The 26,571-nt window shown below is 39.2% G+C and overlaps 1 protein-coding gene across 6 annotated transcripts in view; it reads right to left on the reverse strand.

The window, feature by feature from the left end:
- Positions 1 to 26,571, reverse strand: part of npas2 (neuronal PAS domain protein 2) — a 63,859-nt gene that overhangs the window by 12,191 nt on the left and 25,097 nt on the right. For 3 of the 6 annotated variants that reach the window (XM_049591679.1, XM_049591683.1, XM_049591678.1), the window contains exons 2-16: positions 18,027 to 18,225; positions 15,525 to 15,581; positions 13,700 to 13,854; positions 13,438 to 13,529; positions 12,981 to 13,070; positions 10,914 to 11,034; positions 9,456 to 9,569; positions 8,424 to 8,542; positions 6,606 to 6,688; positions 6,401 to 6,507; positions 4,512 to 4,659; positions 4,240 to 4,324; positions 4,027 to 4,153; positions 399 to 496; positions 176 to 262 (exon numbers count right to left, since the gene is read on the reverse strand). In XM_049591679.1, the coding sequence (XP_049447636.1) occupies positions 176 to 262; positions 399 to 496; positions 4,027 to 4,153; positions 4,240 to 4,324; positions 4,512 to 4,659; positions 6,401 to 6,507; positions 6,606 to 6,688; positions 8,424 to 8,542; positions 9,456 to 9,569; positions 10,914 to 11,034; positions 12,981 to 13,070; positions 13,438 to 13,529; positions 13,700 to 13,854; positions 15,525 to 15,581; positions 18,027 to 18,082 (1,539 nt within the window). In that variant the 5' untranslated portion in view covers positions 18,083 to 18,225. Of the gene's footprint in view, positions 1 to 175; positions 263 to 398; positions 497 to 4,026; positions 4,154 to 4,239; positions 4,325 to 4,511; positions 4,660 to 6,400; positions 6,508 to 6,605; positions 6,689 to 8,423; positions 8,543 to 9,455; positions 9,570 to 10,913; positions 11,035 to 12,980; positions 13,071 to 13,437; positions 13,530 to 13,699; positions 13,855 to 15,524; positions 15,582 to 18,026; positions 18,226 to 26,571 lie in introns of those variants that run through there. The other 3 variants (XM_049591680.1, XM_049591682.1, XM_049591684.1) reach the window with 3 other exon arrangements.

The raw sequence follows: 26,571 nt of genomic DNA on the forward strand, positions 1-26,571 counted from the left end.
ACCATCTTTCTTTCTTGATTTTAGAACACAATCTTATAACTGGGCTTGGAGACACTGTAGGCACAAGCAACAGATGAAATAAACACATACAGCGGCAACAGTCATAACAATAAGATATTGTACACAAACAGAGGAGAAGAAGGCAACAGGCAGGAGAAGAAGTCTAAACACTAACCATTGCGGAGTGCTTGCTGCAGGTAGGAGAAAGGGGGAGGCTCAGTTGGGGAACGAGGTCAAAGGAATTTTGCCTTTGTGCCAAATTCTACAGGGAAAATGACAACGTTTTACAATTTAGCACAATCTGTGACACGATACTGCATGAGCTTTGCACTGCTGTTTCCCACGGACCATTTTCAGCTCACAAGACAGACAGAGACACGTAAACGTTGCAAACTGACCTTTGAACTACTGGGTTGGAGTCTGGCAGATGCCTTCTCTGTCCCAATGGAAGCAGACTGCCATGATGGTGTGCAGGCCTCTGTGAAGGAGTTAGCTGCTGCAAGAGAGACAGGTCATCTCTTAACACAGTTCAGTGATAGTGGACTGAGGATACATTCAGTTAGATCATTATCACTAACTGTCAATCTTTGTCAAATGACAGCAGATAACTACAACAAAGGCAAGATACATTCAAAGTCTAGATGTGGGATAGAGTTTATTATACATCCTTTAATCTGAAGACTGAGTTGAAAATTTGAATAACATTTTTGATTATATACAATTATTTCATTTAAAGATAAGGCATTAAAGTCTATTTTTCGTGAAGATACACATAAAATATTTATCAACCTAATTACCACCTCATGTTTGTATGCCTCCGTGCACCAGTCAAGTTGCACTTGTGGTCTATATCCACGTCTGTAAAAACAATTAGCAGTTCCAAGGTGGCCACCCAAGATTAGTGTCACCAATTCAGTTTGTGACCAAATGTCTCCCCTTCTGTTGCTGAGTTATGGTGTTGAACAATGGCCAGAAAGTGTTTTTGCAGAACATTATGATGTCACAGTGAAGCTGACCTTTGGGCTTTTGGGATATAAAATGTCATCACTTCATCTTTTTTTTTTTTTAAGATATTTTTTTGGCCATTTTTGCCTTAAATTGATAGGAAAGCAAAGTGCGAAGTGGGGAGAGACAGAGGGAGTGACATGCAGCAATGGGCCACAGGCTGGAATCGAACTTGGGCTGCTGAAGCAACAGCCTTGTACATGGAGCGCCTGCTCTATCCACTAAGTCACCGACTTCATCATTTTACTCTATTAGACACTGGTGTGACATTTGTCATAATTATGTATGTATTCTTGAGTAATGGCAAAAACATGTTTTGTGAGGTCACAGTGACCTTCGACCTCTGACCACTAAATTCTAAACACATCATTCTTGAGTCCGAGGGAAGGTTTGTGTCAGAGTTATTTTCCTCAAGCTGTTCTGAGATATCGTGTTCACAAGAATGAGACAGACAAGGTCACAGTGACCTTGACCTTTGACCACCAAATTTAATCCGTTCATCGCTAAGTCCAGGTGGATGCTTGTGCCAAATTTGAAGAAATTTCCTTGAGGCATTCTTGAAATATCATGTTCACAAGAATGGGACAGACAGACGGACAACTCGATAACATAATGCCGTGGTACGGAGGCAAAAAAACAATAAGGTCTCTATTGACATCAGTTTGATTTTAACTGGCATTATTGTATTAATAATACTGGAACATACACTGAACATAGCATTTCTCTTACGTTATGTGTCCTCTTTAAAGTGGAAACTTTTCAACTTGCCCTCCCCCCAGCATTCCCAACTGGTATTACTGTTGGCGCTGCTGTCGCAAAGACAACCAGATCGCTCTCCGTTTCCTCAGAGCCTTGCAACTACTGCTAAGGACATAGGACACACTGCATTTTCTCTTCCACAGTTACTCCACCATTTCAGCTACAGGTGATAGTACCTACAGAGAACTTACACTGATACTCTTTGGTAACTGGGGATTGCTACCGATAGCTACTGCAGAAAACAAAAGCACTCTTCCTGTTTTGGCTGAGCAATGGTTGAGGCACTGTCTTTGAGCCGTTCCCACCTGGTATTAACATGCGTCTTGTGTGGAGAGCTCAAAGTCAGTCTGCTCCCACCTGGCATTAGAATGTGTCTCCACATGCGTCTTGAGTGATGACTTGTGATCAGAGATAATTTCCCCACTCTATATGTGCATAAATACATATATAATTTCCATTTGCAAGGACCAGATGCATTGTTGTTTTTAAGTAGTGGGAGGTTTGTTGTACTACATGCACACTTTAGTGCCCTCTGCTAGAAGACTACTGCCGTGGGAGTGAGCTCAGAGCTGGGTGGGGACAGTTGGTGAGAGTCCGCCTGCTTACACACAGTGACAGGGCTAACTGCTAGCATCACATGGCTAACATTACTGAAAGCCTATTATCTGTTAACAACATAGTCGCGCCATTCATCTTCTAACCGCTTCATCCTCTTGAGGGTCGCGGGGGGGGCTGGAGCCTATCCCAGCTGACATTGGGCGAGAGGCAGGGTACACCCTGGACAGGTCGCCAGACTATCGCAGGGCTGACACATAGAGACAGACAACCATTCACACTCACATTCACACCTACGGACAATTTAGAGTTATCAATTAACCTCTTTGAACTGTGGGAGGAAGCCAGAGTGCCCGGAGAGAACCCACGCTGACACGGGGAGAACATGCAAACTCTGCACAGAAGGGCTCCCATGCCGGGGATCGAACCGGCAACCCTCTTGCTGTGAGGCGAGAGTGCTAACCACCACACCACCGTGCCACCCTAGTCGAGCCATTTCAGTGATATAAGTTTGTCGGAACCATTTAACTGCTGCTGCTGTGTTCGCACGTGCTAACCAGGCAGATGTTGAACAAACCGTTGGCCGGGAGGAGAGTGATTCTGGAGATGGTCGTTCAGCTCTGCATTAGCAGCACCGTTAAGTGGGAAGTTGGGTAAGAAAGGAAATCAACTGAGTTGGCTGTCTACACGCTGCCAAAAGAACATGGCCATATGCACCACACAGATGGTGTCGTTATTCTCTAGCCATTGCATTGTACAGTCTACATTTACTCCATAATATAGAGTTAAATCCAAAAACTTCTCTGCTTCCACTTTACAGGGGGGGATTGTCAAATCTTCCTAAACAGAGTAACTATAGCCTTTCTGACGGAAAGGCAGAAAAACTTATGAAATACACTTCCTTTCTGGTTTTATAACAATACTGCTGATTCACTGGCCCTTGATTGCCACCTCATGCTGCCTCTGACTGAAACCCACAAACTGTGATGCATTCAGCGGATGCTTTTTCTTTGTACCCGATGCACAATGAAGCAAAAAAAAAAGAAAGCATCTACTAGGGGTTTTTTTTCTGACAGGCGCAGTTTTATGAATTCGTCTTTGGAAATAGTGAAAGTGTATTTATGTGTGGGAAGGCAGCAGCAGCTATGTTTATGAACAGCAACTGTAATGAGTCTGCCGCTGCGTATTATTCATAAACATCCAGATGGAAGTGAAGTGTCTTAGTACATTAGACGGTGGGTGGAAGAGCAGCTAAAGTCAGAGAGACCAGAGGCTCAAACAAACAGGGTACGCTAAAGTAAGCCTTGGAAACATTTCATCATTGATGCATCGTCACCCACATTAAGGTAGGTGTTTTATTGACTCCTGATCTGCTTAGTTACAGAAGTATTCTACCTCAGTCTCCTCAGATCAACTGTTGGATTTGTCAGGTTGATTCTCCTTCAACAATTTGATTCTACATGTTCAAAAACATGTATCTGAGCTGAGCCTCATCACTGTTGCTGCAGTGAATAACGCCGGGAGTCACATCATTAGCTGCCTCGGAAAGTCTTACCATCTGTAATTTCTCAACAGCAAAGAATGCTATTTTTCCCAGCTAAATTTAAATGGCACAACAGTCCCTTCAGCCATATAGGAGCTCGGTTTCTGTGCATATTGACCTGCTGCTGAGTGAGTTAGCACTTAAGGGAGCAGAGGATGACTCACATGCAGAGTCTGACATCGCTGTGTGGGAGGATTTCCGGGAGCTGTGGGAGGACACCGAACGTGCACCACTGTTTCTGTCCCGCGGAGGGTCCAGTGTGGAGCAGATGTCCAAGTAGAGCTCCTGAGCCTGGAACACAGAAGGATGTTCAAAACCGAGGGCCACATCTGAAGCTCAAATAAAGGCTGACCTTGTAAACCTCACATAATTTTTACCTTCACTGACGAGGGAGCTATCTCAGGTGGAGACAGCTCTTCAAAGCCAAACGCTCTCCTCCTTTCAGCTCGCACTTCAGCATAACTGAAAAACAGCACACAGACAGAATATGTTTGACAAGTGTTTCTTTGATTTAACCTGAATCTTAACACATTTTTGTCAAGAAAGCCTACGCCTTACACACATCCCAAATCCAAGAACACTGATAAAGTGCACACATCCCTCCCTTTGCAGACGTCAGAGTACCCCAAGGTGCAACAATCAGGCTTACCTGACAACAGTGTGGGTACAGACGATGAACTCAGGTTTGGAGTTCCACTGGTGGTAAGTGATGTAGTAGTGAGTCTGCAACCAAATCCACTGCTGACCTTTAGTCAGGAAGCGATAGTAGCAGGATTTACCCTTTCCAAACTGCATTACTAAGGACAGAAAAAAGAATGGAAACTTGTAACCACAGCTGTAATCCAGACCAACTTAATCAAGTCCAAGTCAAGTCCAAGACCAGGTCCACTCGCAATAGTGTCTTTCCAATGCTAATGAAGTGATTACAGAGCTGGAATGGACAGAAATAGATAGATAAATAAACAAACAAATATGTGTACGTTACGCAAACTCAATAATATCTGACCGGAAACAAATCTAAAACATTGATAAAATAAATAATATTACTGACAAGAAAATACCGAGTGAGTTTTGGAATCCCTCAGCTGATGTGATTCACTGCCTGCAGGCACCACTGGCAGAGGGAGGAGGGGCTAGTTGTCTCAGCCTGCAGCTAGTGTCTAACACACACTAGTAGACTTTGACAAGACTTTAAAAATACTCTAAAAAGACTTAAGTCTGACACCCTCTCACATCCAAAGACAATGTGAATTTTTCATCACACACACATTAAAATTTTGCAAAGACTAGAGATCTTGCAGGGTCACTATTTGTAAGACTACAACTAGATTCCTCTTGAGACCTTTCCCATTCTGCTCCTGGTTTAAAATATTACACCAAACTGCTTTTAAGAAATATGGCATATTAACAATTTGCTACATCGCCAAAAAAACACATAACTCTAGAAATACAAGAAAAAGGCGCTATATGTTGACAGTATTCTTGTTAATTTGCCATTCATATAATAATAAAGATAAACTGTATTTGCATTCAAACTTACACTTCGGATTTTGTCGCCTCAACTTGCTACCTGCCTCGGCTGAATAGCTATACTATTTAAGTGGGAGGAGACAGCGGGAATGAGAGGTAAACCGTTCAAAAATTAAGATTTCTCACTAAAATAAGTTCTGGTTGTTTGCTCAGTTACATGTTACATTAAACACCTAATCTTGTTTACTCCATTACTCCACCACTTTCTCCTCCTGTTCCACTGCACAAGATAACCAAGACTTGTTCATATTCTTGCACCTCCCCACACTGCCATCCATTTTTACTGTCTCCCAGTTTGCTGCTTCTTGTTTGGTGCTGGAGAGCACAGCTATTGGTTGATGACAATGCTCACATCCTTTATTACTTAATTATATGCGTGAGCCAAGATTATAAACTTAAAATAATATTAAACATGTTACATTTTGTCAGAACATCAACATAAAAAAGAGGATTGATTTAAGACAGCTAGGACTGAATTTCATGACGACCTTACATCAAACGACTGAGATCATGCAAGTTCACAACAACTGAGGTTAAACTTGTGATTTTACTCCAACACTGGAAATTTGGCTGCGATAGTGAAAACACTTAACAAGTTGTTTGGTGTAAGGCTGATGCAGGTTAACAAGAATTTGCCAAATTTTGAAATAGATGTTGAACTAAGAGAAACAGACTTACATATAGACGCTACATTGACAGCTTCAGCCCGTTATTGTGATATGTGTATGTAACAATTCGCTATTAGCTGAGCTCAAGTGTTGTACTTGTGTAAAACAGCAGTGGTGGATAAGAGACTGCAGACAGAGCTGACTGAAATAGCCTGACATCAAGACAATTCTAAGCCCAACAAGGCACAAGACAGAGACAAGTGCAGTACTTTAAAAGAGTGGTCTCCAGACAGGATTTGAGTACCACAGCCCTGCCTGCAAGCTATTCTTCAGATATAGGTTCCTGGAACTGGTGGTGCTGAAGGAGGATGATAAAAAAGAAGCAACAAGAGTTACTTACACTGCTTATGACACTGAGCTATCAGCTCCAAGTCATCCACGTGATAGTAATCATAGCCAGAAGTTCCAAGAACCTCAAAGGGTAAATAGCCTATGATCGGTGAAGCTCTGAAAAAAAAAAAAAAAAGAAACACGTAAGAAAAACAAAGTCTTGCTAAAAGCTACACTGCCAAGTGACAGCAAAAGGAATCATACAAATCTTTTACCTGTGATCTAAAAACAGGAACTTCCATTCAAGGCTGTGTCTGGATGTGAATTCATCACAAGGATCTTCCACATTACACAGATCCTAAACAAAAAGAGTGAGAAAGTCACAATCACAGCAAAGCAAGGAATTATCAATCTTAAAATACTTTCTTTGTGCCTCGACAGTTAAGGGAGTTATGCCATAACAAGAGGTTATGCCTTGTGTTTTGTTTTGTCTTCAAATCATCAATTTTGTCCACACCTATCAGCCAATCTGGTACAGTCGTCATGAGTACAATGTATTCAGTTTAAATATAATGTTGTGGAGATTTAAAGGAATACTTCACTTCCCAAATGACTATTTGTATATCACTTACTCACCCCAAACTTTAAAACACCCTTTAAAAAACAAAGTCACACAATAAAACAAACACACTAACAGATCGAGGCAGCAGTAGACCAGCTACTCACATGTTCAGCGAGGTAAAATTTGTGTTTTTGTCAATGGAGTCTGGTTTTGAAGAGAGCATTCAATTTCAGTTTATTTCCCCGTTGGAAAGGTCTGTCTGTTTTGGAAGTACTGAGCATACAACTGGATGAATAAGACTTTAATTTTACTGCATTATACTGCAAGCGTTGTATGACAGTTTTGCTGTTGTTGAATACAGACCCCTTTGGCTTTAATCAATCAATGAATTCCTCAATTTTTGGATTCTTCGTTCACTGTCAAGGCAAACGAGAAAAACATAGGCTTCTTTACGAATTCAACACATGTGGTGAGTGACTGATACACAAATGATCAATTTGTGGGTAAAGTATTCATTTAATCATTTTTGGTGTATGCAACTGTCATTACCTGTTTGGTATAGTATAGTGCTTGTACTATGAACCATATCTCAAAATGTGCAGTATGTTAAGTTAAGCTGCTGTAGCGTCATGCATTTGCCAACAGTGCCTGACAATTTAGTTTACACATTATTGTACTTGTTTGTGTCAAAAACACACTGTTTATATGTTCTGAACATTTCCTGAGAGCTGTGACCTTGAACATCAAAATATATTGTGAGCAGATGAACATGACAACTGAAAGATGTCTGTGGGAGAAATTGTGAAAAATATGGTAAGCTCAAAAACTGCAAATTAAAACCAGTATTTGCACTGGATTTGTCTTGTGTCTGAGAATGTGAGGGAAAAAATATTCCATGTGTCATACAGTATGGTCCAGACTTCTCTGTTACAGTCATTCCATCTGGCAAATCAGTGTAATCAGTGTCTTTTACATTTTGGAATAAGTAGAGGGGGAGAGTTGAAGCCTGTCCAATATATCTGGTTCTTCTGGCACTTTTGCTCTCTGAGCTCCAGCACATTTTAAGGCTGCACAAAAGGCATGGGTACAAAATCATAATGAAAAGACCTGTCAGACCCTTCATTTTTTTGGACTTTCCTTGACTCCATCTAACTTTCTTTTAATATTTGAAAAGGGTCAAGGTAAGTATAATAAACTCCACATTACAAGATCTCGGAAATGTTGCAGGAGTGCAACTTTAATTTACTTCAATAACTTGCCAAGTGTCCAGATTTCAACTCAGAGAGCACCTATGGGATCAGATGAATCCTAATGATCTAATCAGTTGGAAGGTACACAGTGTGCAGCATGAAATCTCCAGAGAGTGCTTGACACGATGGAGTTCACATGGACCAAAATGTGTGATCCCTCAAACAAAATCCCCCTCATGCCTCAGACCATAGCTCATTGTGATAATCACTGACTTCTGTACCACCTGCTATATTTCTTTGAGATGCCAAACAAACTGAGAAACAAAGGCACAAGTTCTTACCTTTAGAAACTGTGGAGTGACTAATCGTACAGTAGCAATGAGGCAGACCTGCTCCTCTAGCGATGACTGCAGACTTCTTGGTAACGTCAAATCCAGCCCGTTACAAGAAGATGTAGGCACTATATGAAATAGGACAAGGTACATGAAGGCAAAAAGTTGGTTGTGATATCGATCTCAGTTTTATCCCATGAAAACATATCTTTCTTTTCTTCCCCATTTAGTTTGTTAAATCAATGCTAAATTAAGAGGTTGATTAACCTTAACAGCACTAAAGTGACACATCTTACTGAATCTTAAAGGGACAGTTCACCCCCAAATCAAAAATATATATTTTTACTTTTACGTGCTATTTATAAATCTAGATTGTTTTAGTGTGAGTTGCCGAGTGTTGGAGATGTTGGCCATAGACATGTCTGCCTTCTCTCTGATGTAATGGAACTAGACAGCACTCCACGCTCAACAGCAATGTCTCTTTCCAGAAATCACGACTTGGTCACTCAAGATAATCCACAGATCTTTGTGTGAGCATTTTTGTGTAGAAACTATTTTCTTTCTACTGAACTACACCTGCCAACCATATTACTGCACAGAAGAAAGCGTGCATTGACTGCTAGCCTGCCTAGCACCACTGAGCTAGCTAACGTTACAGCTCAGCCGAGGAGGATGCCATTAATGTTTATACCTCATGCTGTCACTGGAACAAACCTCTCGTCTATGAGTAGATGCACACTTCCTTCTGCACAGTGATACAGTTGGCGCCTGTGGTTCAGTAGAAAGAAAATAGGTCCTACATGAAATTGCACACAACAAGGTCTGTGTAAATGTATTTTTTGGCACTTTGAGCACCACAAGCTGAGTGCCATCTAGTTCCATTATATTGGAGAGAGGGCGGATAGTCCATGGCCAATATCTCCAACAGTCGGCAGCTTGCATCAAAACAATCTAGACTGATAAACAGCACTACAGGTAAGAAATACATTTTGTATTTTTGATTCAAGTCTTTTGAAAAAGGAGAAAATAAAACATCCTTACCATTGTTATGAAACTTGAAATCTCCGACAAACTTGACATACTCGTATACAGGCGGCTCCTTTGGGTCAATGTTACCTCTGGCTAGGTGACAGCAAAATTCAATATGTGCCTCACCTGAAAAACAGCAGATTTATCTCAAGGTTAACAACCTATTCATGACACAGTTCTTCTTAATGAGGTGCTTCTTGTCATGTCTGTCTTTTCTGAATGACACTAACAAACAGTGGTTACAGAGTGGAAAGAGGTAGAATAAAAGATCTAAAGTGCAATTTCTATGCTAAAGAAAAGATTAAAATTCATATGAAACCTTGTATTCATCACACTTCAACAGATCTGACAATAGATAATGTTTGCTAAACAGGGTTCACATCAACAAAGGGTGATGGCATAATGGTTATATGATATTTTAATTAAGTCATGAATGCGTTTTGTTCATCCATTGGGAGAATAAAAGAAGCAGCGTTATGGTTTGACTGCATAACAAATGTATTTTAAGCTTCAGTCGCTCTCCAATGTGAGGTCTCTGAAGGAGAAACTTACTAATGGAACACTTTGACCTCGACAAGACTTTAAAAAATTCCTGCAAATTTATGATGGAAGTGTGCATAATTCACTTGCAGCTGCAGGCCAGTGACTATTCCACAGAAGCTCAAAACATTTTAAGTGGACTGACCAAGGTAGTTTGGGCACAACTTGAAGGTGCCTTTTATGTGAATTCAGCCAATGAATATAAAAATTATATTCTTGTGTAACATGATTCAGCATAATTTTCACAGTTAGGCAGTAATTTTGTTTAAAATCCAGACAATCCTTTTTATTCAAGAAAGATAATAAGATGGATGTATTTTAAAGTGTGCCAAAGAGCTGATGATCGCTCCAGACATAGCTCTGTGACAGTTCACTATTTAGGCTTCCAAGTATAGGCCAAGACACTCGCTCCTCGCCATCTCTCTTCCTCAGAAAAGCCCAATAGTAACACAGGATTAAGGTCAGTGTCTTGAGCCCCATATACTACATTGCTTTGGATTACTGTGCTAACATAACAGTGATTTAAAGTCTTAACTATGATACTAAGCTAGCTCCTATTATTAGCAAAAAGGCTAATCATAGTTCCACGCTAATCAGCAATCCAATAAACTTTAGACCCCAATTCGGCAACCTGTTCTCTATATATAAAGATGTTTACGTGACGTTATCATTGTGAAAACAACCTCAGGAAACAGAATAACGCTCAGACAAGGACTTGACAAGACTGATGTCAAGGGTCAAGATTTGTTTTTGTATGACAGACAAAAGAAAACAAATGAAAAATGACAACACTGACTATTATGTAAACAGTATATCTCCCACACACTGAACTTCTGACCTCCTGATATGGGAGACAGCAACACGCAATGTGGTGTTAGAAACAGACAGGGGCTAGACGTGTGCAGAGAGGCTGCCCGGTAGGCTACTCACTGTCAAGGAAGTCAGCAGCAATGGGGTCAGTCATCAGCATGTGGGATGATAGCAGCTTATACACCTCCCCGTGTTCCCGCTCCGGGAGGAAATTCAAGATATTTTGGTCCACCATATCTGACTGGTGCAAAAGGATACATGAGTGATGGTCAGTCTTTTGGGGAGTATGTCATGTACAACAATGTAGCATTACTGGTGACATAATCATTACACAATGGAGGATTTCTGACCGCAAGTATTTTGGAGGGGCAGTTCACACTAAAATTAAAAAATACATATTTTTCAATTTACCTGCAGTGCTATTTATTGGTCTAGATTGTTTTGGTGTGAATTGTTGAATGTTGAAGATATTGGCCATGGAGATGTCTGCCTTCTCTTGAATATAATGGGGACAAGATGGCACTTGGCTTGTGGTGCTCAAAGTGCCAAAAATACACTTACACATGATACTATACAGACCCTGTTGTGAGCAGTTTCATATAGGACCTATTTTGTTTCTACTGATCCACATCCGCCAACTGTATCACTGTGCAGAAGGATGTGTGCATCTACTCATGGAAGAGAGGTTTGTTCTAGTGACAGCACGAGATGCCAAGTGCCAAAAAAATTAATTTGAAAAACTCAACAGCAATGTCCGTTTCCAGAAATCATGACCCAATTACTTAAAGTAATCCACAGACATTGTTGTGAGCAGTGTCGTGTAGGAACTATTTTTTTCTACCAATTACACACACCAACTTTATCACTGTGGAGAAGGAAAGCGTGCATCTACTGCCTGGTCACCTAGAATCACTGAGTTAGCTCACATAACAATTCAGCTGAGGAGGACGCCATTAATGCACGAACCTTTCGTTCTTGAGTAGATGTACGTTTCCCCTAGTGATACCGTTGGTGGGTATAGTTCAGTAGAAAGAAAATAGTTCCTACATTAAACTGCTCACAACAAGGTCTGTGGATTATCTTGAGTACCCAGGTCATGATTTCTGGAGAGACATTGCTGTTGAGTTTTTCAGATATATTTTTGGTGCCGTGAGCACACCAAGCCATCTAGGCAAGGCAAGGCAAGGCAAGGCAATTTTATTTATATAGCACCCACCATTCATACACAGGGCAATTCAATGTGCTTTACAAGAGAAATATGTTAAGATAAAACATTAAAGGAACAATAGATAATTAAAAGCAAAAGCAACAGAAGACAAATATAAAAATAAGATTACAGATTATCCTAACAATAAGTTACATATCTAGTTCACTGGTAAGCTGCAGTAAATAGTAATGTTTTAAGCCCTGATTTAAATGAGTTGACAGTTTCAGCCAACCTCAGATATTCTGGAAGTTTGTTCCACAGGTGGGGAGCATAGAAACTAAAGGCTGCTTCACCTTGTTTGATCCTGGGAACACTGAGTAAACCTGTTCCAGATGATCTGAGGGGTCTGGATGCTTCATAACATACAAGTATATCAGAGATGTATTTAGGCCCGAGACCATTTAGTGCTTTATAGACAAGTAACAAGATTTTAAAGTCTATCCTTTGACACACAGGAAGTTTCTAGTTTCATTATATTTGAGAGGAGGCAGACATTTCTTTGGCCAATATCTCCAACACTCAGCAACTCACACCAAAAAAATCTGCACTGATAAACAGCACTACAGGTCAGAGGGAAAATATGTATTTTTGAATTTGCGGTGATCTGTCCTTTTGAAGTAGTTTCGAATAAGCTCAGAGCCTAGGGCAGTTCTGGGCCAGCACATGCAGTAACTGATATAATTCATTTTCATTCATTATCATGAAAGAAGTTGAGGGCAATGAACTGTAATCTCTATGTGCTCACACTACCTCTAATAAATGTGTACATCAAGGCAAACATAAAAAAGCCTCCTTCCAATTTGTCCTGGGGTTAATTGCAAATATAAATGTATCAGTGCAAGTCAAATATTAGCCAATTAATATAGCTAAACATAAGATTGGTCTGTTTCTAATCAAGCGGCATTTATACTTTATACATACTCAGATAATTACAGTGTAAGCCAGTGAATAAAATAACTTATTTCAGCTTCCTAACTTACCGGTAAATGGCCAATGAGTGAAGACACACTGTCAGATACGTATATGATGTTTCCATCTGTAGTTAATGCTACCAAGAAACCATCTAGGGCCTGTGAGAAGGGGGAAAAATGAGAAATTGCACTCTTATGTTGTTACATGTCATCATCATCTGTGGTAGCCTTACAAAATGTTTCTTGTGCTCTATTTGCCTAAAAGTGCCTCCTGTACTACTGCCACACTTAAGGAGTTCTTAGGTTACAGACACTGCTTTTAGATAACCACTTGGAAAAGGTGTAAACTTTAACAACAGGGAAAATATAATTCAGCTGAAAATGTGATTCTCATCATGCCATGTTGCTCTGCTCTCCATGGGCATTTTAGGGAGAGTGTTTCCTCTTTCTTTTTTATTAACAATATTACTCAATGTCAGAGCTTAATCATCTTGGGCTTCTCCACAAACATCCTCCTGAGCTTTACCTCCAGCATTAGCTGAGTGAACTCCTCATTACTGAGGAACGAAGGCTTCCAGTCCTGTCTCACATCACAAGTTTCGTTCTGTGCAGTGATGTCTGAAAAAGACAAGGAGGAAGATTAAATCTAATAAACTTCTGCCTGCAAAGAAGTGCATTAGGTAATAATGGACATAAAGAAGGAACATATAAAGGAACATATAAAGGTCCCTTAACATTTTTCAAACTGAGAACACATGCTGTGTAAAGATTATGTTACATTTGACTACCTTTCTGTTTCTGCAGGAAGTCAATAGTTCTCTGCAGTATGGTGGACTTGTCCATCTTGCGCGGATGGCCTTGACCCTGCAGCATGGTGCAAAGCTCCTTGATGAGCACATTGAATTGGTCTCTTCTTTTCTTTTCTGATTTGTTACGAGATGCCCTACAGCAGTCAACACAAGAGAACAATTATAAATCATTGGAATCGCAGGTGGAAGCTTAGCCAAACAAACACCTGTAGTTTAAGGTTTATTTATCCTGTCCAGACTGTGCATCACTTTTTTCAAAAGCCTGCCAAGACTGCAGAGACACATTTAGTTTCAGACAGATAGAAAAATGAAAATAGTCAACAACAGACGACCAAAAAGGGAGAGAGAAAGAAACAAACGAGGTAACAGCAGCATGGGGATGTATTACAGAACACAGCAGTCCAATTACTGTACAGCCTACTGGTTTATTTTCATCTTGATTCCTTTCTCAAAAAGGCGTTGTTCTCCACTCGATTAAAGCCATCATTAATTAAGTATTACTGAATCAAGTTGCTAGGAGTGTAGTTCAACTCTTTAGCCTCTTTCAGCTCACTGTGTTGAATTTACAACCCACATGTTTACTCTAATCAATACCATTTTCAGCAGCTGTTTTCAGCAAACAAGCTCTGATAAACCCACTGTGCCCTGAATCCGCTACACAACAAACAGCAGACAGACAGAATTATTTCCTCAGGAGATGGTGGAAACGAAAAGAGAATATTGCATATACACTCAACAGGTGGGCAAAAACACAACTCCAAGTGAATGCTAGCGTTGCTCTACGTCTGTGTCTGTCTTTTTGTTTTGTATATCCTCTGTGTCCATAAGTGAATAATGCAGCTTAAATAAGAGAAAGGATAAAGTTTGTGATCATGTGGCAATGTCCAGGGCTGGAGAGTGCCAAAAACTGCAGTTCTTTGAACAGTGTGTGAGTGACAGACTGTCACTCAAAGCAGTCACTCTGTCGATGGTGTTCTCAGCTTGTCAGTCAGATCCACCCCTTGCTCCTCCACAGCTTCACCCTCTCACCCAAATATGGTCACTTCTGCCTCCAAAAAACACAATATGGTGGCAGCCATAATGCCTAATGAGGCTTCAAAACAGGTGTCCACAAATTAATGGGTGACATCACAGTAGCTATGCCCATTAGTCTATGCTTATGATTTGAGACAGCTCTTTTAATATCAACTAATCTGGAATTATAAAGAGCCAAAATATTTTAGAACATCTACCATTTTAGTGCATTTGAGGTTTATATAAATTCATTTCTACACATTTCATCAAAGGGATCAATGAAGGTATTTGGGAGGATCGAGGACAAATTTCATTTGTTGAGATTAGAAATTGCTTCTTTCATATATATATTAATTAAAAAAAACTTTCCCATGGTCAGACACCAGATATTAAGTATTACATCCGGAGCTCTTCTATTAAGAAGGAATCTACCTTTCTCTAAAAATGTGAGGAATATTACATTATATATATGACAGCTGAAAGGAAGCAGGAGCAAGAGGTGACAAAAGAAATCATCACTTGTGAATGCATTTTTACCTGAATTATGTCTATTTTTTAATCTAATATCGCACTCAAATACACCTCTACTTTTATGGGCTTCATTGTTAACCATAATGTGACACTGAAATTTAGTTCTTAATTAATTTAGTTCTTTTAAAAACACCAAAGATGCAAGTTTCCCGAGGGAGCAGAGGAAGACACATACATATGTAACGTACTGTATGTTCAGTCAGAGAGACGTCCAAACTGACAGACACACAAACACAAACATAAACACCAGACTGAGTACCTTTTTGCCCTGTCTTTCTCATCTTCATCCATCAAATCATCCACGCAGCTGTTGGTGCTGAAAAACAGGGAGGGACACAGTAAATGTAGTTTCTTTGATGCTTTAACCAAGACATCTTTTCACAGCAGACACATTTGCCTCATCATACTAGCAAAATGACATGTTACGACTAACACTCATGATGATATGTAAAATGTCTTCTATGAGTCAGACAAACTTGGACTGGACTTTAATATACTGCAACAAGCTCATTAATGGCAAAAGACATAACCATAAAGTCATAAAGCACTGAGGTATGTGAAAACAACCACACTGATATTAAACTTAGCCTGAATACAGCCAGTAGCAAGTTAATCTGTGCATGTTACTATAACCACACGTACGCAATCTCAAGGAGTGCCACTACACCTCAAACACTTTGACGGGTCCTGTTGGGTGTGAGTTGGGTTCCAAGTGTTTTGTTGTGTAAAGCTTCAGGCTCAGGTTGGGTTTGGTTATTTTTTACTTCAATCTGTTGAGAAATTTCTCTCTTTCTCTAACTGTGCCAATTATCTGCATCCACACACGTCATGTGTTGCTTGTAGGCAAGAAGAAGATAAAGAATGTAGCATTAGCCTGGAATGCTAATAGTCAGTTATAGATTAAGAAGCCAAAATAAAGCTTCTGGTTCAGGTTTGAGTTTTAGGCCTGTGTAGAACTCTGTGCATATTGCATATACAGACTGTAATAACAGCCCTGTCTTTTATTTATTCATTGAAATAAGACAATACTTACATGGTAGTATTGGCTAGAGATGTATATTTACTATGTGATTAAAGTTTCTATAATTTTTTCGGGCAGTTTTTTCTTATCTGCCTTGAGGGTGTAACGATAAAGGGTGTTGTTTCCAGAGCAGATTGTCAAACCCCCTGAGACAAATTTAGGATTTGTAGTTTTGGGCTGTATAGATAAAACTGAATTTAAAAAATGATGTATTGGTAATGAGGTATGATCATATAATAATATGAAAATATGGTGTCCGTGTCTGCAGTGATTTGGTTTATTGTTGTGGCCAGAGCATAAAACAATCATGCAATGCTACATTAATACATGAACTGTACTGCATAATGCCTTTAGAAAAAAAGAGGGGATTCATTGTCATGATATACAGTGCATCATGGAGACTACCGGTAAAACAAAGAACAAGCAAAGGAAAAGTTTAGAGGTGTGCTTGTGTTCCAAATTCTGTGTGCGAGTGTGTTAGATCAATATTATTAAAGCCACAAAGTGATTCATTAAAATGCTTCATTACCCTTTACAGATGTAAGTGCTCTGATCACATCTGTGAGAAATGTTCTGTGCTTTGCAGATGGCACTGCAAAATATAGCTGGGGGGTTAAGCAATGTGCATGGCACAGATTTCTTCAATTGTTCAGAGCCTAAATTTACTAAATTAATTTGTAGAATGTGTTTTTTACAGTTGTGCGTTTTATATTGACAATTAAAAACTGTGGAAGAGTTCACTGAATTTTTCTTAGAAATCACTTTCACCCATCCATTTGTCTCCTATCATTTTATTCCTTAAGCCAGAGTCAACCCACATTCCCATCCATTTCTCTTCAGCACTAACTTTGCCATAGTTTGACTGAAAAACATCTTTTCAGACTTTCTGACCAGCAGTTCAGCTCCCTTTTTTTACTGCAATTCATTTCACAGGAATAATAATAGATCTCTGGAACACATTGAACAACTGCTCAGCGGCTATGAAAAGAAAAGTATGTGTGGCCATTTTTTAGACAGACATTTTTCTGATGCTGCTCATCCAAATTTGCCAACCACTGAACTAGTATAATGTACTATATAATAGTGATAGAAAAAGAGGGATAAAGAAGGTATTTTAAGGAGAAAATTACAAAAACTATATTAAATCCTCTTGAACACCCTGTCTATATTATCAGCGAGCCAAAAGAAGCCAGTGGCAATGTTCAGGCAATGATGGTAGAAATTCAATAGTGAAGAAACGTGTTTCATAAATAAAAAACATTTGTTTTTTTTAATACTTGTGCATTAAAAATAGCCAAAATGTATTGCTTAAATAAAAATGTCACCAAGGTAAAACATGCATTTTGTAGTCTAGATACTTTTAATGTTTAACCAATAATTAACCTTTTACCCATTAATGGTTACAATCCATAAAGGAAGCTGTTTAAAATGTTGATCTCAAAGCCAAGTTATTCCAGGCTGAATACATCAGCATCTTATCATCATGTTAGAATTGGACTCACATGAGAAGCCTGTTAAAGCTGAATAAATGGGGTCTCCAATGCATGTTTCATAACATTTACATGCAGACATATCTCAGCTCAGGTTTCTTTCCTCCTTTATATGAACTAATGTAGCATCTTTATTAGGAATGACTCAAATGTTGAAGAATTATTTGCACATATAAAATGTGTAGATACAAAGAATTGCGTAAGAAACAGAAATACATTTAAGATTGCAAAGTTAAATTTTTCTACTCACTCCCATTCCCTGCGGCTGGATGGACAGGGGCCCCCGAAGTCAGAAAGATTGTCCATACTCACTCCTTTTCCCAACCAGGCCCTTTCTGAAGTCTTATAAGTCCCATCCGCGCTGACCTCGTCTGAACACTCTTTTGGAAAAACCTACCGTGGACCAGTTGCCCACCACCTCCTCGAGTCCACCAAAGAAACGCCAAATCCTGTTAAAACAGAGGAAAAAGCTGATTACAGCATCCCGTATGTGGCCAAGCTGTTGAGGATGAAAACGGCATGATAACATGAGCAAGTATTTTCTTTGAGACATGCATTAAATACAGGAAGATCTTCCATCCATCTGCGCAAAAATTTCTTTTTTTTTTTTTATAACAGGTCTTGTGTTTTGCTGGATAACCATTAATAATACAATGTAAAGCGCATTAGCAATCCTAAGCTTAAACCTGAGTACAGTGCCTCATCACTAAAGAAGTGTTGTTGCACAGGAGGAGCTCCCCTGACCTAGAAAACGTCTGAGGCAAAAACCTCTTTTGATAACCCAGCATAAAAAACAGTGTAGAACAGTCACCTCCTTCACATCCTCTGTGTAAAGCTTAAACAACACGGAGCAGACACTTCTATTATAAACCAAACTGAGAGCTCACACACTGGAGCCTTGGTCAGCGGCAATGAAACAACATATGACTATATTTGATTGCAGATATTAATAAATTGTCTGCATACAGTTTTTATGTGGTTAACAGAACACACGTCATCTCTGTCACCAAATTTCAACTGACTGAAATAGTCACAGAAACAAAGTTGTTTTACTCCCAGCCACTTTAAATGGTCATGTTTCCAGTAGGAAAACTAAACACACTTCTTTCCTTTAGCCTTGATTAAATTAGCTCATGGTTTTGTGGTCTGGAAATATCTTACATTATATATCAATTATATCCAGGTTATTATTACAGTTAGTAGGTGATGTGTATTCAGACAGTCAGTATTTGTCTGAGTTTGTCCGGGTTACACTGGGTAATGTACACAAGAAGCCCCTGGGGAAACTACCATCATTGCATTTTCCATGATTTCAAATCAAAATGAGACCCATTGTCAGAGGTGGAATACTTCTGTGGAAAGTTCAGAGTGATGTGGTGCAACCCTAAATAACTGACTATCCTATAAAACGTACAACTCTCTGTTTAACAAAAACTGCATCCTGTACTTTACTTTAAACTAGCCTGAGCTGACAGAGTCTTGTGTCCTTTTGTAATGTGAAAGAAAAACATTATAATACTGAAACTGAGTTATTTAATTGTAGAATTTTTTTATCTTAGGTTTCAATATCCCCCTTCTCCACTTGAAGCCGCAACCTCCAGGACTGAAAAATGAAGCCAACAAGGAAGAGCAAAAAAAACTACAGTTCCTAAAATGGCCATCTGAGGCTGGCTCTAGAGGCAAGTCAATCCTCATAGACCACCATGTTAAAATGCTTACCTTTACAGCAGAAATAAACATGTTTACAGCCTGATACACAAAACAATTTTGGTCCACAAACCTATGAGCGACGTCTAAATGGCTATGCCAATTATTTTATACAATCTATGCATCACACAACTGTATGCATTACATGTTAATCTGTCCACATAAATAGGAATGGTTCTGTCTCCGCTATGTGTCTGCTCTGTGATTAACTGGTGACCTATCCAGCCCGTGCCTCGCCTCTCGCCCAATGTCAGCTGGCTCCAGTCCTCCTGCAGCCTTCTGAAGGATAAGCAGGTATAGCTAATGGATGAAAGGATGTGCAAGGGGGGAAAAAAAGATACATTTCAAGTGCCGAAGCAGGGCACTGCGGCTCAAGACACTTCTCAAGTGGTGCAACATAAGAGGAGGAAGAAGCAAGCCAGTAACAGCCAGCGGATTTTAGAAAGGAGTAATAGAAGAATCTGATACTGCAAACTGCTGATAATGTGTAAGGATCAAACTTAGACAATAAATGTTATTCTAAAGAATAAACCAAAGTATACATATATAAAACGCTCTGAAGAAGGCCATGTGCCGAAGCGCATTAGCGTTTGTTTTTTTGATGTGAGCCATTAAAAGAAGTCAAATGTGAGTACACTGTCCGCCTCCTTAACTTGGCAATATGAGATGTGCTACCATTTTTACATTTTTGATTATATTGGATTTTTGGGTTTAGCACTCTGAGTATTATCACTGTTGATGCGCAACCTCCTTTTTCATCTGAATTATACATATATAAATTGTCTTAATGGCAAATACATATGTTTAATATCGCTGTTTACTAGGGACTCCATCTTTGATTTGCACCTTCACTGAAGTTCTGAAATTCCTGCTCTATCAGGAGATATAATCCGATTTAAAATCCAGACTTGGAAAGTTAAGAACACCTCTAATGTCTTATACAATCTACATCAGATGATATGCCAAAACTGACCACTGTTAAAAGCTACAGCTGGTACCTTTTATTTAAAAAAAAAACCAAAAAAAACCCCACAAGAACAACTTTTTAGAATATTTGCTGAACCTATCACAGTCAATCATGTCAATCACTGCTCGGAAACTGCAGTCCTACTGTCAAATTAGGCAGCAATGATCAAATATGAATCAAGATTCTGTGACTGCATTGCCTATTTCTCATCCCAAATGTTTTCAGAATTTTAGTGTACTGTTTAGCTGTAAAATGAGAAAGTTTGTCTGGTCAGTGGGCGGTGCTTGGTCAACTATCAAAAACTTTCTCATTTTAGAGCTCAACTTTGATTGGTTGTTTTTGGTGAACAGTCTGATTCTAGCAAATGCCATTAGAGGCAGTAGGAAAAGAAGGGAGATCTTTTTTACGCAGATTATCTGTCTTGTGTACTTCTTTCAGAATATACTGACAGTTTCAGCTATGCAACACATATATTATCATAAAAGTTATCAACTGTGGCTTTCAGCTAAAAGCACCTCACTGATTCTTTGACCTGTGGCTAAATCATGTCAAATCTAAATACAGCTTTATACCTTCAAACCAGGCCCTGCTGTTCACAGTTTTTGTTATGCTCATATGTTCCCGTTCTTACTTTTAATTCAACAGATAACAGAATCGCTGTTTTTTTTTTTTTAAATTTGCTAATTTTTTCCACATCACAAACTCTCTACTTTCACGCTTTATATAACACAGTAAAATCCTTTCAGGATCCAAATTCCTGTTTGGCACTACATTCAATTATTAAGCTACAATTTCTTTTTGGTTGCTTCTTTACACTCTGTAACCCAAGCTCATATGTTGATTCACATTTTCTCTGTTACACACCAAAATCAAATGGGTCAGAATACACTTCTGAATGTAAAGAAATCAGACATGGCACAAAGCAGACACTACTGAAAGGCTTTGACTGTGAAGCGGCCTTGATTTCTTCAATAGATTACATTCACATGCAATTAATTTGCAATTGTTATTTACTCTGGCTGACAGGATTTAGTTCCAATGCAGGAAGTTATGTGGGTGGACGTACTAAGTGTTTAATTTAAACACACAAAGCCCAGTTTCACATCCACTTCTCCTACTTCATGTCAGCAGTCTTGAGGCATACATATAGTCTTTACCTAATTTTAAACATTTCAAAGTGTTTTACATTAACTAACCTCAATCATACTCTAATAGTTCTGTAGTCTCAATGTGCCCAATCTTTTCCTAACCTTTAGTTTAGTTGCCTAGACATTGTTTGGGGAAAAGTTAACATTTTTACAAGCTGGCATTTTGTTTTTGGTTTGCTGAATGAATAGTTTTGTTATGTTAACACTGAGCTTTTCATGTCCTTTATAATCTCACACTCATCTGTGATGCACACGAAGGTAGGAACTAGCACAATTGCACAAAACATTTCAATTAAAACACACCTTTCCATGAGTCTTAAATTCATGTTAACAAACCCAACATCTCCTCCTTTCCTCTCCTACCCACACACAAACCCATTAGAAAAGAAAGCAGGGAGAAGCGTTGCACTCAAGGATGTTTAGCTGAATGCAATCCTAAATTGTTGTAGAAAATTCAAGCTATTTATTTAATTGGGCCATTCAGCTTTTAATGTTTCCTGAATTGATCATGACATTCTTTTCATGTTCAGCAAGAAAAACATTTGCTGTCACTGAGGTAAACACTAAAGCAGCCATAACCTCTGCATTTACTGCAGTGATGTCCTCGCTTACTGCCAGCAACTACTGTTTAGACAGATTACAGTGCTACAGAGACTGAAACCTCCTCAATCCAATAAAGTTCCTGAAATATTGATAGAGGAGCTAAAATCATCATGAAAAAAACATGAAAAAAAGAGAAACATAAAACAAATGAAAACCCAGTTTCCCACTGGACAAAAAAATCCACTAAAACCCACTAATACCTGGCTTTTGTCTTTAGTTAGAAAGGTTACAATCGACATTTAATCCCATGTGAAATGACTCTTTAGGTATTTTATCAGGTATTCATCGCTTGCTTCAATATTGCGAGTAGGCACTGGGGAAAAAAATGGGAGCAAGGTTGTTTTCCGGCGCATTCCTGACATTGAATGTGACACCCCAGGGAAAAAAAGAGCATAGGCCTAAACGTCAACTGCAGAGCCATGTTCACAGCTCTATTGCCTATTTTAGTGGGATTTTCAATGTTTAAAAAAAACTGCATATTTTTGGTAGAAAAGGGGGAAAATATTGATAATTCAATTTAACTGATACTCTAAATTGCCTAGATGGAAATTTGACTGAAAATATGCAATTTTAGGTGCATCAAGAATCACTTTATGCAGCTTTACCTTATCGTATACGTCACTCCGCAAAGCTGTGTAAAATGAAACCTCACATATCGGCCTGCATTCTTTTCATGTATTGAGGTTAAACAGCTAAAAAACACCAGAGTCCAGTTACACTTGTGCCTGTGGGTATTTAAAGCAACCTGAACTCCTGACACTAGTCAGTACACTGAAGTTCAAGTTCATGGTTAAGGCTAAATGTAAACAGGCTGTAACGGAGATGGAGATTATTACTCTGACAAGAACTTACTTCATTATTGCACATAACCTTCCAAACAAAACAAACAAACAAACAAACAAAAGAATAATGGTGTCTTTCTTAAGAGAGTGTTGGTTTCATTTTAAAGTTTAATGGAGGAAAAGCCTCTGCTGCCACAGCTGAGCCTCACACCTCACCCTATAGCTTGTTGTGGCATATAATGTTGTACTCCTTAGGTTTCCTGAGGCAAACGTCACTAGTATACTGTAGATTTTAAAACATATTTTTTTCCATGCTGTGTCGATAAGATGGAATCCTCTGGATAGCTTGAAAGCCCTTGCTCCCTCTTCATTTTTACTTCTTTACTGATTCATGCACACAATGGTGCAGCTCTTTGAACATATTATCTGTCATCTTGTAAATAAAAAAAATACAATAAAGTCATGTTATCTGTCAGATCCTCATTCAAAGATTATCAACAACTAGCTCTTAGTTGATGATGGATCATACATCTAAAGCACACAGGTTTGCTTTTGATACCACCGGTAACTTCACGATAATAATGGCTTGTACGTTGAAGGCCTGGGTACAGATGAAAGATGTTGACAGCAGAATTTCCCTCAAGCTGTCAAAGACAAAATACCTGTTTGGCACCAGTGATTGAGGTGTGGCCGGCGAGTCTGTCAGTTTCAGCTAGTAACGACTGCAGCTGCAATGATTTTCCTGCCACATGTGAAATTGCATAGATTTTCCCATATTGATGGCATGCACATACTGTCATTTGATGCATAGCATACTGAGCGGTACCTTCAGATCTGACACAGTTATGTCACACAGACAGCTTAACACATTGTTTGCCTTTCAAATCTTTCAGTTATTTTAAAATCATGAAGCAGAATAAGAGCAAAGATCAGCCAAAAACAGGCCTGTCCAGTTTCTCAATTGATTTTCCAGAAGCCTTATCACAACATAATTAATATAGAATAGATATTGAGCTCATCGTCACTTTGTTTTTATCAAAGCAGAAATGGTCATTATATGTGACTCATATAACTTACGTATTATTACTAAAAAAGTTCAAACCCAGCCAATATCACCAGCTCTGACACTTGTAGCAGTTTTCAATTTCTTGGTGTTTCAAAACAGACACTTTAAATGCCACAGACCATGTCTGATTATCAAAACCATTAAAATACACAACACGACTTTAGACCAAAAGCAAACTAACCTGTCTGCTTCCGCAAAAGACAAACTGGGTAAGATGTAAATAATGGCTCCATTAACAGTTACTAAGTTATTGAGCAAAGCAGTAAAAAGCTCACAATAAAATTTATCTTTATCATCGCCATAATAATTTTATTGTTGTTGACTGTATTCTGCCATGTCCTACCATGATAAGTTATAGAGCAAAAACTCATAAAGCCATTAGTTATGAATTGTAAATTCTGCTTATTTGAAAGTGGTTCTGTAAAAAATCTGCTCCCTGAAATATCATCCATTCAAATCAAATCCACCCATTAAGTGCTGCTGATGATTAATACGATCAAGAGGGGACTTTTTCACCAGGTTTATCATGCTAATGTTTCACCTGCTCTCTCTCTCTCTCTCTCTCTCTCTCTCTCTCTCTCTCTCTCTCTCACACACACACACACACACACACACACAAGAATAGGAACAGACTGCAAATGAGAAAAGGCAGTCTGCAAGCTCTGACAGCCGACAACATTCTACAACTAGCGACCATCTTGCAATGGGATCATTCCATCAGCGATACAGTGATCTGCGACTTAAAACAAATGTGGGCCAGGGGCTTAAAGTGGGAGTCCCAGTGACCCCTTCCCTCCTTTCTGCCCCCCTACTACCACGCCATTGCTCAGACTTCGTGACTGTATCTTGAGCAATTGAGACCATAGACAGTAAAAATTATGGACATACTGTAGCTACCATGACATCACCCATCGGTTTGTTGAGTACCATTTTGAAGCCTCGAGTTCAACATTATGGCGGTCACCATCTTGGTTTTTTGGACCCCGAAGTGACCGTATTTGGGCAAGTGGTTGGCACTGTGGAGGAGCGAGGAGGTGGATCTGACTGAGAGCTAAGGACATTATTGACAGACAGCCCATGACTCAAAGCAGCCGCCTTTAATTACGCAAAATGTAAATGGATTAGTTATGTAAAATTCACCTCCATGCACTTGTCATGAATGTTGAAATTAGCTATATAGACTAAAACAGATTTTTTGCACCAGGCTGTAAACATGTTTATTTCTGCTGTAAAATTGGGCATTTTAACATGGGGACTGACTGGCTTCTGGAGCCAATTTCAAGTGGCCATTCAAAGAACTAGGTTTTGGCACTTTCGTGTTGGCTTCATTTTTCAGCCCTGGAGGTTGCCACATGGTTGTGACGCTATTGTGGTGATAAAATCTGTCCACAAGCAGGCAGACAGACAGACAGACATAACTAGTGTTGTCACGATACCAAAATCTTTGTTTCGGTACCAATACCAATATGAATTTCGATACTTTTTGATACTCTTCGGTACTTTTCCTAAGGAAAAGTCCTTTTGAATACAAACCTTTAGAACAATAAATAGTAGGGGTGTAACGTGTTGTCTCCCTTTGCGAGGCAGACTTTCTCTTGTCTTTTTTCACGTGCGCCAGCTGCGAATGTTGATACAGGTGTTGTCATACACACCACTTGCGCAATCTGTGCTCCAATAGGAACAAGAAAGGCGTTTGTGTGCATAAATTAGTAAAATAATAATTATATATTATAATAACATTAATAATTAATGAATTGAATCAGTTTCAAAGTACCGGTATTTTCCAAATGCAGTATAGTACCATTTGGAATACTCTAGTACCGCGGTACTATTTTAGTACCGGTATACCGTGCAACACTAGACATAACCCCTGGTTAATGACTCAGAACTGCCTCACTGGTAGTTCCCTCAACATTGGATGTCACCAGGAACACGTTCTGCCACAACGACACACACAAACAGACTCACAAGGTGAAAACAATACCAGCCCCGCTGTTACCCCACTGGTAAAAATACTACGGTATTCCGGCCAGAGGGCCCACAGTGTTTTGCTGCTCTTATGCCTCTAGATTACTTTAAGATACTAATCCAACCACAGACTCTGGGGTAGTGACTGCTACTGTCTGCTGGTGTAAAAGTTTACACTGCCTGACCACTTCCACCTGCATCTGGTTTTGAGCCGACAGACCAAGCTGTCAAGTAAACATTAACTGGGTCTGGACAAGCTTAGCTACAGCCAAACTGAAAATGTCTGGTTTGACATGTATCTAGGTCTGGTTGCTTTAGCTTATATTGCATGTAAATAAATGAAATCATATCCCTTAACTCATTAAATTCCCCAGAGGACAGTTATTGTAGTTAAATATTAAAATGCAGGCTATTTACAAATGGATAAACTCACCAAGTATGTCCAACACATATGTGATCACAAATGTATCTGCAGGTCCTTTGCTTATATCATCATATTAACCCATCAATACAGTATTATTTGCATATACAGAGGTGTGTACATTAACGAAAAT

Source organism: Epinephelus fuscoguttatus, linkage group LG12 (genome assembly GCF_011397635.1).
Source record: "Epinephelus fuscoguttatus linkage group LG12, E.fuscoguttatus.final_Chr_v1".
NCBI lineage: Eukaryota > Metazoa > Chordata > Actinopteri > Perciformes > Serranidae > Epinephelus > Epinephelus fuscoguttatus.